This window comes from Salvia miltiorrhiza, chromosome 6, assembly GCF_028751815.1.
Source record: "Salvia miltiorrhiza cultivar Shanhuang (shh) chromosome 6, IMPLAD_Smil_shh, whole genome shotgun sequence".
NCBI lineage: Eukaryota > Viridiplantae > Streptophyta > Magnoliopsida > Lamiales > Lamiaceae > Salvia > Salvia miltiorrhiza.
The window spans coordinates 44,533,550-44,546,084 of NC_080392.1; the positions used below are offsets into that span (position 1 = coordinate 44,533,550).

General features: G+C 35.4%; 1 protein-coding gene, 1 long non-coding RNA gene and 1 other non-coding gene across 3 annotated transcripts; 2 read left to right on the forward strand and 1 right to left on the reverse strand.

Moving 5' to 3' along the window:
- Nucleotides 1-298: 298 nt before the first annotated feature.
- On the reverse strand, nt 299-4,007 carry LOC130989867 (uncharacterized). The gene is made up of 2 exons (XR_009090769.1): nt 3,791-4,007; nt 299-652 (listed from the first exon to the last, which is right to left on the reverse strand). It is a non-coding gene; the product is annotated as an uncharacterized LOC130989867 (long non-coding RNA).
- A 2,762-nt stretch (nt 4,008-6,769) lies between these two features.
- TRNAS-AGA (transfer RNA serine (anticodon AGA)) lies at nt 6,770-6,851 on the forward strand. Its single transcript has one exon. It is a non-coding gene; the product is annotated as a tRNA-Ser (tRNA).
- Nucleotides 6,852-7,631: 780 nt separating this feature from the next.
- LOC130989868 (uncharacterized) lies at nt 7,632-8,421 on the forward strand. The gene has a single exon (XM_057914017.1). The coding sequence runs from the start codon at nt 7,912-7,914 to the stop codon at nt 8,347-8,349; it is 438 nt and encodes a 145-aa protein (XP_057770000.1). The 5' UTR covers nt 7,632-7,911; the 3' UTR covers nt 8,350-8,421.
- Nucleotides 8,422-12,535: the final 4,114 nt, after the last annotated feature.

A 12,535-nucleotide genomic window follows, 5' to 3' on the forward strand; every position in this document is an offset into this window, starting at 1 on the left:
TATAATGTAGAGAATATGATAAAATGACTAAATCTTATTTTTATTTTTAAAAAAAGTTAAATAAATTAAATTATTTTCTATTTAAGTAAATTGTGGGCAGCCACAATGTGGCTGTTTAGCATTACTCCTAATTAAACCCTAAACCCTAATAATCATCAATTAATTAGCTAGTCTATTAAAAAAAACTGCTTCAATTTTGTGTGTAATTAACTATTTATATAAGCGAAAAATGGTTAACGGTAAATTGGGTTTGGGAAGAAGAGAGCACAAATATCAGAACAAGATAATCCAAAAGTTGCACAAACCCCACTGATTAAGACTATATTTAAAACTTAAATTTGAGGCGCTCTGCACCATATACAAACAAAAAATTAAACATAGATTTGCTGATTATATGAAATATTAAATAAAATGTCACACACGACTAGAAACTGTCTGGTCAATGGTTATTGACCTCAGTTTGCACACCCACACAATTACTGCACAAATACTACTTTGAAATAAACAGAAAATTATTACTCCCTTCGTCCTATAATTTTAAGACATTTGAAACGGGACGACGAAGAGAGTATATGTATATTACAAATGGCGTAATATATCCATTTATTCATAGCGGGGGCTCGTGTGAGGTATCTTCAGGTTGTCGATGCTTCTGCCCAAACAAATTTAGATTAAAGGTAAGATAAATAAATTAAAATAACTTGTTATATATATAACTAGACATTCATCAAACTACTAAACTACCAAATTTACTTGATTAAGATCCTTTAAAGCTCGCTATTTAGATTGTCCTCTCGTATTATCAATTTGGTCGTCAGATATTCGACGACTGAGTAATTGATTAGAGAGTTAGTGTAAACGAACTAGAGTCATTCAAATTAAAAAATTTGGATGATCAACGACAAAATTGATCATGCAAGAAGATAATCGAAACAATAGATTTTTAAAGTTCTCGATTAATTTTGAGTTTCAGACATCAAATTAATTTCTAAATCTCGAGTTTAAATCCATGCAAAAAAAAAATGGTCTAGCTTACCCCAAATTATAAAATTTGATCTAAATTGAACGATTAAAAAAAAAAAAGACGCACATTTGGCAATTATTGCCGGTTTCAATTCTATATTTGTTTCCTAAAAGCCTATAAAATGTTTGTATCCTTTGAGTTCCAAAAAGAGAAATATACTTACTTGGCCCCTTTGAGCAATTGGTTGGGGTTTTCTCTCAATTTAATTATTTTCATTTTGGGGAAATCATCCTGTCATTTTCTTTCTTAAAGGGCCCCATTGTAACGGCATTATCTATCAGATTTAATTTATTAGTTGGAAGATCAATATTATATACTATATAGTTTTTTCTTTTGAAAATTAATATTATAGTAGATAGGCGATGCATCATAAATGATTATACACACACACATATAGAGAGAAATGATCAATAAAGAATGCTAAATATAGAGAGAATGAAGAATGAATCTTCAATCGGTTCGAATACACCAACAATTTTACTGAACAAATATTTCCATCTGGGTTCACATCTTGGACGAGGCGTGTTTTATGCGTATATGCATGTTCATGCAATTTCTTGATTTATTCGAAAAAGTTATTGACTATTCGTAACGATCAATAGAGAATTCTCCATTGAACCTAACCCGAGATGTGTGTATGAGATATCTACTAATGAGATACTATTATATTAGAGTACGTGGAAACAGGCCAATGTAGTAACCATTTATACAATTAATCATGTTAATCAATAATTGATAACACAAATTGAATAAGGCGAAAATCCAAAAATATAAAGGATAAAACTTAGGAAATGTACAAATTTAGGAAATGTACAAATTTGCTTAACGAATCGGCATGAATACAAATGCTTCGTTAAGAATTAAATAATAAACCATGTGATATGATGTTGAATTATTAGGAGTTCATAAACTCCAAAAATATAAAGCCATATACTGCATAGTTCACCAAACATCCAAATTGCTGTCTAGCAAATATTGGTGTTTGCCAATAAATGATTGGAAACCCCCATAATTTAATTCACGAATCCTATAATTTATACATTTGCACTATTAATTACATTTGTGATATGAGACTCGTGACATTAATTAATTTATACACTTGATCAGATACTAACATCTAACATGACTTTGCCCGATCAAAAAAAAAAATTAATTAATTTATACACTTGATCAGACACTTGAAAGAATAAATATAGGGGGTGTAATAAATAGGCACGTTCGTGATTGTAGAGAAATTTACTTAACCCTTTAAAATTAATTATTTATAATATATATACACACACACACACATATATATATATATATATATGTATACATATATAGAGAGATAAATGTTCCATTGAAAATGCTAAATGTGTTGAGAATCGATAATGTGTGTAAACATGTGCGAATAAGTCAATAATTTTTATGAATAAATCAATATAATGCATGAATACACGTTTTCATCTGAGTTCGAATTTTGAAGATGGCAAGATTTTCATCGGAGAAGACTATTGATCATGAGTTGTAGTATTGATTTATTCATAGATTTCATTAATTTATTCGTTATTCTCATTTTTCACGAAAAATACAAATCTCATCGAAACCACACCCTAATATGCTAAAATTAATGATATTTCCTATTAATATATGGTAATTCTTAGAAATTTTCTTTTAATGGTTTAACCCGACATACATATCCAACATGAATAACAATAATAATAATATTCTAAAAAAATAACAACAATAATAATAATGATTAATGTTACTCTCCTTATAAAAAAATGTGCCTTCTAAAAGAAGAACTATTTGGAGACTAAATTTACTACGACATTCTTGATTTAATAATCTTAGAATTTTTTGCAAAAAAGTATATGAGCATCATCACTAACCAAGTGGGAAATTAATTTTCAACGCTATATTCTTAAAGAAATATATTTTTATTTTAAAATAAAGATATCTAGCACCAAAATAAATTAAATAATGATGAAGAGAATCCTGTTTAGTTGACCCCTACCTTTCAAAGTCCGTGTACCTAAAACGATTATATAATAAAAGGCCACATGCAGTCAAATATATGTCAGATTCATACATAAATACTATGATACTGATATAACCATTATTCGATTTTATGGTCACAAAAATTTATATATATATATATATATATAACGCTCCATTATTATAGGCTAAGAGAAAAGCGACTGTTTTAAGAAATAAATAAAAAATGACAGTTGTTCTAAATAAAAATAACTTAATAAAAGTGTCACTCGTTGACTCGTTGTAAATAAAAGTAGTTCATTAGGAATAAGAGTGACTGTTCCTATGAGCATGCATAGTGAACAAGAGCACACGCAATTATGCCACATATAAAAATAACTTAATAAAAGTGACATTGTTATAAATAAAGTAGTTCGTTACGAAAAAGAGTGACTGTTCTTATGAGCGCGCATAGTGAGCAAGAGCACACGTAATTATGCCTCATATAAAGATAACTTAAATATTAAAGTGACACTTGTTATAAATAAAAGTAGTTCGTTGCGAATAAGAGTGACTGTCCTTATGATGAGCGCGCATACTGAGCAAGAGCACACATAATTGTGCCTCATATAAAAATAACTTAATAAAAAAGTGATAGTTGTTATAAATAAAAGTAGTTCGTTACGAATAAAAGTGACTGTTCTTATGAGCGTGCATAGTGAGCAAGAGCACACGTAATTGTGCCTCGTAAATTATTATATATTCGATAAGAGATTGGTAGATTAATACATAAAAACTACATATACATACCTTGGGTGGTTGAAGATGATGATGAAGATTCTGCAGAAGGATCTTGTGGTGGGATAACCACACCAGGCCAAGATTTGCACATACAATGCTTCCCCTTTTCAATATTTGCATAAAGGGAGCTCAAGTGTTTTCCACAACCTGCCCATGAATAGTTCCCACATTTCTTGCAATCCACTCTAAAACACATAATTAATATATTTACTAATATTTATGTATTAATTCCTCATGCTTATCTTGTTTCATTTATATAAGATCTCATTTTCATCAAATTCATCGCCGACCTTGTCTTTGAAACTAACGAATTGATTTCTTGTTAGCCCACAAACCCCTATCTAGAAAAACTCTTAAATATTGCTCCATTTGTTTGTTTGCTCACGTTTCTCCTATTTGGACTATTGGATTGACAATGCTGTTCAATAATTGAACCAATTACCACTCACTATAATAAAATTGTCACCAATTAATCAAGACTAGCTAGATCTCTAACAACATAATTTAATGTGCACATAGAGAGAAAATTTTGCCATATAAGAAAAGTTATCGATCTTCGTAAGATAACCCGAAAATGAATATTGATTAAGCTTCGCAAAACGGAGGGAGTAAGTGATTTTTTTAAGCTTTTGCCTAAAGTAAAAGATATGATAAGAAACAGTTGATTCGCTTTAAGACGGTACACAGAAGGGTCCAAATAACTGGTTTGTGGAAAATAAAAGTAAAATTCGAACTTAAGTTTAAAAAGTAAAAATAGAAAAGAAAATAAAAATATTATCCATTTATTAAAATGAGTAATTCGACTCTCTTCAGACCCCCAACATCAATTACCTAAAAAAATCATGGGATGAGTATAGGAGTACACTAAGCGCGAGATAATTATGTAACGAAGTTCAAATTAATATAGCAATAACACGTTAACGCCAAAACTTGATACTAATATTGTTGGCACTGTGGTATACCAATGACTTTATTGTTCCAGACACATACAACGTTTGTGCATAAATAGTGAGAACATTAAAGGACAACTTTACAATTGTCGGTCCAACTACGTACTCACCAACTTATAACTTCATATATATAGCTAACACATAATATTAAAATAGACAACCATTATATCAAGTTATCAACGATAGGTGAGGGCTAGAATAAAAACACTCTTAAGTGTATAAAATATAAATGATTTTCAGCCATTAGATCATCAAGATCTACGGTTGATTCGTAACCCTTTTGGATGAATTCGTGGTCCTGGGTTCGAATCCCAAAGGTAGCAAGAATTTATTTTTCACAATTTGTAACCATGTTGGATAAAATTCGTATATTAAAAAACGTTTATATTTATATTTTAAGAAGTGTTTTTACTGTAGCCCTCCCCATCAACGATATAAGTTAAATAAATTAAATCTCATATCATACCTTAGCTTGAAATCTAGAAGTTAATTAAACTTGAGCAACTTATGTGGCAATTTCCTAGTAATTTTTTAATTTTTGTTATTATATTTAGGAGTGAAAAAGTGAGATTGACAGGACATTGTTGTGGGAAGTAAATCCAGATGAGATGATACAAAAGTAGTTGAAGATCTTGTTATGATGCACATGATCAAGTTAGTGACTGTTGATCTGAAATTTGGACACCTCAGGAAACAAAAAATTGTTGCATGTAGTTTAATTTCTGTTAGATATTCAACAAACTGTTGAGGGTTTCAATTTAGATAGTTACGAGGCAGCCTTTCACATTTACTATATATGATCTACCCACTATGTATTTTCTTACCTAATCAATCATTCACACTATTCCAAGTTATATACTACTAGTATTTATTTAAGGATAATAAAGGATTTGATTTAACTATCTTCTTTGGAATGTTTTTTTATAGTTGGATAAACAAGAATCTTCATAGTATTTTTTAGGGCAAATAGCGTCAAAATTTACGAATTTTTGACGAAATTTGGTTTTGATAATGACTTTTAAATGTTAGCGTAAAGTACATGAATTTTCGATTGATTCTGATTTTTCCCACGACGAACTCATTCGGCCAAACTTTTGCATACTTGTAAATGACGTGACTTGCTACTGACTTGAAAAGTGGCATATTTTATTTCAAAATAGAAAAATTAGAATCCACTGAAAGTTGGTATATTTTATTTTAAAATTGAAAAGCCATGGCAAAAATCAAAATTCATTGAAAGTTGATAAATTTTATGGCAAATAACCATTTAATTTATAAGCCTTGTCGGATGACGTTATCATGCTAACAATTTCGGGTGCCATGCATGTAAGCTTTAAATTGGAGGAAATTGTAATTTATGGGAAAATCAGAATAAATTGAAAGTTCATGTATTTTATGCTAACATTTGAAAGTCATGGTTAAACCAGAATTCGCCAAAAAATCGTGAATTTTGGTGTTATTTACCCATTTTTTGTATAATAAATTTGAACTGGTATTTTAGGCTAGTCAACGAGGGACTATCATACTTGTGGGTATTATCCCCTAAGACCATGTTTATCGGTCCTCAAATTCCAACCAGGTCGAGTTGATCTTTGGAGATGACTATCATACTTGTGGGTACTCGCCCCTAAGACCGATGTTTATCGGTCCTCAAAATCCAACCAGGTCGAAACGCCACATATTAACTGCATATTAAAAAAAATTTAAATGGTTGCAACAATCCTTGGTCGACCACTTCGTAAATGCGACCATCATGGTCTCTTTCTCTCTCTACTTTCTAAATTCTATCAATGAGAGAGACACTTGTCTCTATTTTAATTGGTTTTGGAGATTTTATTTAGTTAAATAGATAAATATATTATATCTTATCGTGGACGGAGAGAGCATAAAATATTAAATTCATGTGTTTTGTGAAAGATTTTAAAGTTATTTTATAAACCAGAAAATGTATAAAAGTAGGTTTATTATTTACTATTAAGTCTAGAATCATATGTCAAAATGCATCAAATTTAATTTCTACGGCATGCATTACATGTAAGTGGTCGTGCCGGAGTGGTTATCGGGCATGACTAGAAATCATGTGGGCTCTGCCCGCGCAGGTTCGAATCCTGCCGACCACGCTTTTTAATTACTACTACCATTTTTTAGAAAAGCTAAAATGTTTTCATTTTCATTCTTATATGTTTAATCATTTGATTCTGGTCCTATAGTGCAATTTCTCCCGATCTTCTAACAAAGTCAATGATTAATTTGACACTATTTTAACTTTTTTCAAATTATGATCTTAATATTATTTGAGATTTGAGATTATTGCCTTCTCTTTGATTCATGGTCTTACTTGGGTTAATAAGATATTTTTATTTTATTTAACAATAATTTCTTATTTTATTTTTATATTTTCAATGAGTTTGGGTAATTAGGGAGTTGACCTTCAACTGATGGAAAATAAGTTGCCTCCGACTGCGGGTCGAAGTCTGAGGCATCCTCCTCCGAGGTTCCATCTTTCATGCGAGTTTGAAATAAGGGTAGCTAGCTACATTTCAAAATACCAACCAACCGAGACACACTAAGAAAAGAAAAAGGCTGCGAAATCAGGGCTTAAGCGGCCGAGCACCGCCGTCAGCTGTCTCCAACGACGAGGCTTCGGGTGGCGATTGCGACGACGACAGTGCTGAGAGAAGGCAACGACCGTTAGCTGTGTTGGTAGAAGGCAGTGGAGACAGTGCTCGACCGCGAATCCATAGTTGTATCGCAAAGCAATGGTCATTTTGGCGGAGCATGTACTCGAATCGGCAAGTTGGCGACGGCGAATCCATGGTGTTATAACATGGCGATTTCACGCCCTGACGGCTGAGGGGGTTGTGTGAAACAAAAATTGAATAGAGATGAGAATAAATAAAGCCACGTAGGATTATATTTATATTATGAAAGCAAAGTATTGTAGAAAAGCCATATAAGATTATGAATCAAAGAGAAGCAAGTAATCTCTTATAGTATTATATAATGATTCAATCATATATTATATGGAGTTAAATAAAAATATGTTTAGATTTTGGTGGGTAGTGAAGTGGGCTTTTGGTCATTTCCCTCTACAAGCCCGGTGAAGGTAGACCACATAATCACTTGATGAAATTGAATTGAAGTGATGAGATTGTTGATGTCGGAAACACAAAGCAAATAATGGCCTCCACAAACTCCTTCATCGCAGCGCAAATCCTCCCGCCGCACTCCAAGGCCGCGCGCGCGCCGATGCCCACGCGGAGGCAGTGCCTGCTTCTGCTCACCGCGACGACGGCGCTGAGGGCGGCGGAATTGCCGGCCAGAGCGCAGGACATACCGCTGTTCGGGCTGAGGAAGAGCCTCCGCAAGGTGGAGGAAGAGGCGGAGGAGATAGTGAAGGAGGGGTTCGAGGCGGCCGACAAGGGAATCGCGGCGGCCGAGAAGGGGATTGAGGTCACGGAGAGAGGGGTGGTGGCGGCCGAGAAGGAGATCGAGACGGTGTTGGCCTTCGGCGGTCTGGCGCAGGCGGGGGTCGTCGCGGGGGCGGAGGTGCTCGCCGTCGTCATCGCTTCCTCCATTGTTAATGGGATTCTGGGGCCCGAAGCTCAGAAATCATGACACAAATTGTAACGTTAATTATGTGGAATGTTTGTTTTCAAATTATCTAAATCGTAATTTTCTTTCGAATTATATACTATGTGGAATGCTTGTTTCGGTATTATGTGACAAATGTTATACATTATATCAATGAATTGAAAAATTACTAACAGATTTTGGTCATGAAATGGAGCTTAAAAAGTTTGTGGAAATTATAATCAAAATCTTTAACTTATCAAATGCTCAAAACAAGAACAAAATCATGGAATAGCAAACGGGCTATAGTATATGAAATAAGTATCTATTTATTGATATCAGCTGTTTATCTATTTTTTTATAAGTATCTATTTCATATTTATCATGCATAGCAAACGGGCTACTAATATTATTGATATCACCTGTTTTTCTCTCTCCAGTACTGAATAATGAAGCAATCTGCCAATCTAATATTTCCACGTAATTAGAAAATAAATTAATTGTTGGAAATATGGTTTTATGCCAAATCTGAAAATTATTATTTAATTAAATATTTATTATTTAATTAAAATAATAATCGGATGTTAATCTACATCTCGAGTAGATCAACGTGATATACTTGAAGTCTCAAAACCGATTTCCGGTGAGTGAGATATTGTATGTCAAAGTTTGGATGTTGAAGAGGGAAAATCAGTTTCAACTTCTGCGTTCAACGATTGCGGCCACCTACCGCAGCCGCCGGAATTGACTGTTTCAACTTCTGCGTTCAACGATTGCGGCCACCTACCGCAGCCGCCGGAGTTGACTGCCGATCCGTTCACACTCGGTTTAACACCTATAAATATGGGTGTGTGGTGAGCTTTAGAATTCACTCTGAAAACTCACAACTCACAACTCACAAAATAGTCTGCATTCTGCATTCCACCTCTAGCTCAGTTTTCGATCCTTATTCAGTTCGCCGGAGCTCGCCGGATTGTGGTGCTACATCCGCCGAGACGAAGTCGTTTTACCTTTGGGGAAGATACGCCAAACCGAAGAGCACTACCGGGGCGATAATCTTCTTGCGGGAAGAGATTCATCTCGACTCGACTTAGTTTATACGTATAATTTATTTATACAGTATATTTCAGTTGCATACAATTATTTGAGTTGTAATTTCTCAAATTATTTTCTTTGTAATATTTTCAATTATTTTGAGTTGTAATATCTCAAAATATTTATTTTGTAATATCTCGATCGTGTACCCGGTTATAACAATCGCAAGAAGATTATTTCTCTGCCGTTGATACACGTTCGAGAAATGGCTCACACCGACGTCAATATGGATGGCTCCACCACCTCTGCAACCATCGGTTCAACCACGTCGTCAATTTTTTCCTCGTTTGTATCAACGGGGGCTTCATCGTCAACATCTAGAACTATTGGTCTTGCCGAGAAACCATCAACGTTCTCAGGCAAGAACTTCAAATATTGGCAAGAGAAGATGCTATTCTACCTCACAACCGTGGGGTTTGCCGGATTCTTAATGGAGGATAAACCTCCAACCCCGAGTGAAGGGGAAGGGGAGACAAGCCAAGAAATTCGTACCGGATATTTGAACTGGTGTCGCGGCGACTACTTGTGCCGTAACACCGTTCTCATGTCTCTGGACGAACGGCTCTACCGTGTTTTCAAGGTTCATGAAACCGCGAAACAATTGTGGGAGTCCCTTGATCTGAAATATCAAGTGGACAAGGCAAATACTACCAAGTATATTGTCGCCAAATGGTTGGAATATAAAATGGTTGACTCCCGACCATTGATGGACCAAGTGGAAGAATTCCAAAATCTTTCACATGAGGTTCAAGCCGAAGGGATGCCCTTGGCGGATGCATTGCTCGTTGCAATCATCATAGAGAAATTACCTCCTAGTTGGAGGAAATTTCAAAACCTTTTGAAGCATGAGCGCTCGGAGATGTCCGTGCCGATATTAATATCCAAGCTTCAAATGGAGGATCACGTGAGAAGTCGTGATCAAAAGGGAAAAGCTCCGATGGAGGCAAAGGCCAATCTCACCGAGAAAGGCGGACCCTCCAACAAACGTGGTCGCCCTAACCCTAATAATAAGGGTAAATGGAAGCAAGGCGGACATCAACCATCAAAGTTTGATGGTGTATGTTATAATTGTGACAAAAAAGGTCACATGGCTAAGGATTGCCGCAAGCCAAAGCGGAAGAAAGCAAATGGCAACGTGAACAACGTCGAGAAGGACTTCGACGATTGGAACCACGATGACTTTGCTGCCATGATCTCCGAGGTGAATCATGTGGACAACCCGAACGCTTGGTTCGTGGACACCGGCGCTACCGTCCATATATGCATAAATCGTGAGTTGTTCCACAACTACAAAGAAGTGGAAAACAAAACGATAATGGAGGCTAGCGAACGGACATCCCAAGTTCTTGGCATGGGAGATGTGATTCTTCAACTCACGTCGGGCGTGGAGATCACATTAAAAGACGTATTACACGTTCCAACTGTCCGAAAGAATTTAATTTCGGGCTTTAGGCTTACGAATAAGGATTTTGAATTGTTTTTCAAATCTGACTATGTTGTAATACGCAAGTGGGGAAAGTTCCTAGGGAAAGGCTATGCCTCCGAAGGACTTTTCAAACTTGGTGTAAGAGCTTGTAAGCCTGCCAAGGCTAAAATCAATAAAGATGCATCAACTTCTTCTGCTTACTTGATTGAGTGTTCTGATTTATGGCATTGTAGACTTGGACATGTTAATCTAAATGCTATAAAAAGATTAGTAAAAATGAATTTACTAAAAGTTGATGAATACAACTCACAAGAAAAATGTGAAGTTTGTGTTGAAGCCAAAATGGCTAAGTTACCGTTTAAATCGGTAAAAAGGAGCACTCAACCATTGGAACTTATTCACACCGATGTTTGTGATTTAAAGTTCGTGCAAACTAGAGATGGCAAGAAGTACTTTATCACCTTTATAGACGATTGCACAAGTATTGTTACCTTTACTTATTGAAAAGTAAAGATGAGGCTATTGAAGCTTTTAGAAACTTCAAAAATGAAGCCGAGAATCAACTTGGATGTCGAATTAAGATGGTTCGAAGTGATAGAGGTGGAGAATATGTAGCTCCGTTTGCTGAATTATGCAACGAAAGTGGTATAATACATCAAACGACTGCTCCTTATTCACCACAATCTAACGGCGTTGCTGAACGCAAGAATCGAACTCTTAAGGAGATGATGAATGCCTTGTTGATTAGTTCGGGATTACCCCAGAACATGTGGGGGGAAGCTGTCTTAACGGCCAACTATATCTTGAACAAGATTCCACTCAAAGGGAAAGATGTAACTCCCTATGAGCTATGGAAAGGAAGGAAACCTTCGTATAAATACCTCAAAGTGTGGGGGTGTTTAGCCAAGGTAGAAGTGCCTTTACCAAAGCAAGTTACAATAGGACCTAAAACGGTGGATTGTATCTTCATTGGTCATGCACTTAATAGCAGTGCCTATCGTTTTATAGTGCACAGATCGGAGATACCTGATATACATGTTGGGACAACGATAGAATCAAGGAATGCTATATTCTTTGAAAATATCTATCCTAACAAGGATAAAGGTACATCGAACTCTAATGATGGAGTTGATGGTGATGCTACAGGTTCTAAACCTATGGAAGTAGCTAGTAATTCTACTCAAGTAGATGATGCCACGGGTTCTAATCATGTACCACCTAATAGGAAAAGACCAAGGTCTAAACCTATGGATGTAGAACCGAGACGTGGGGAACGAGTTAGAAAAGCTAATGTCTATGGACCGGATTATGCTGTCTTGATGCTAGATGGCGAACCGGTGATGATTAAAGAAGCTATGTCTGGCTCAGATGCAGCTCTCTGGAAAGAAGCCATCGATATTGAGATTGATTCCATTATGCAGAATCATACTTGGGTGTTAGTGGATCTACCACCTGGAAGTAAAGCTTTAGGATGCAAATGGATCCTAAAGAAGAAGTACAAATCTGATGGTACTATAGATAAGTACAAAGCCCGACTTGTCATTCAAGGTTTCAGGCAGAAAGAAGGGTACGATTTCTTCGATACCTATTCACCTGTGACCAGACTAACATCTATTCGGATGCTTCTCGCTATTGCTGCCTTGCACAATCTCGAGATTCACCAAATGGATGTGAAAACTGCGTTCTTGTATGGCGAGTTGGAAGATGAAA

Bases quoted from the DNA above. Each gene is read 5' to 3' on its own strand.
- LOC130989868 (XM_057914017.1), top strand. From the start codon at position 7,912: ATGGCCTCCACAAACTCCTTCATCGCAGCGCAAATCCTCCCGCCGCAC.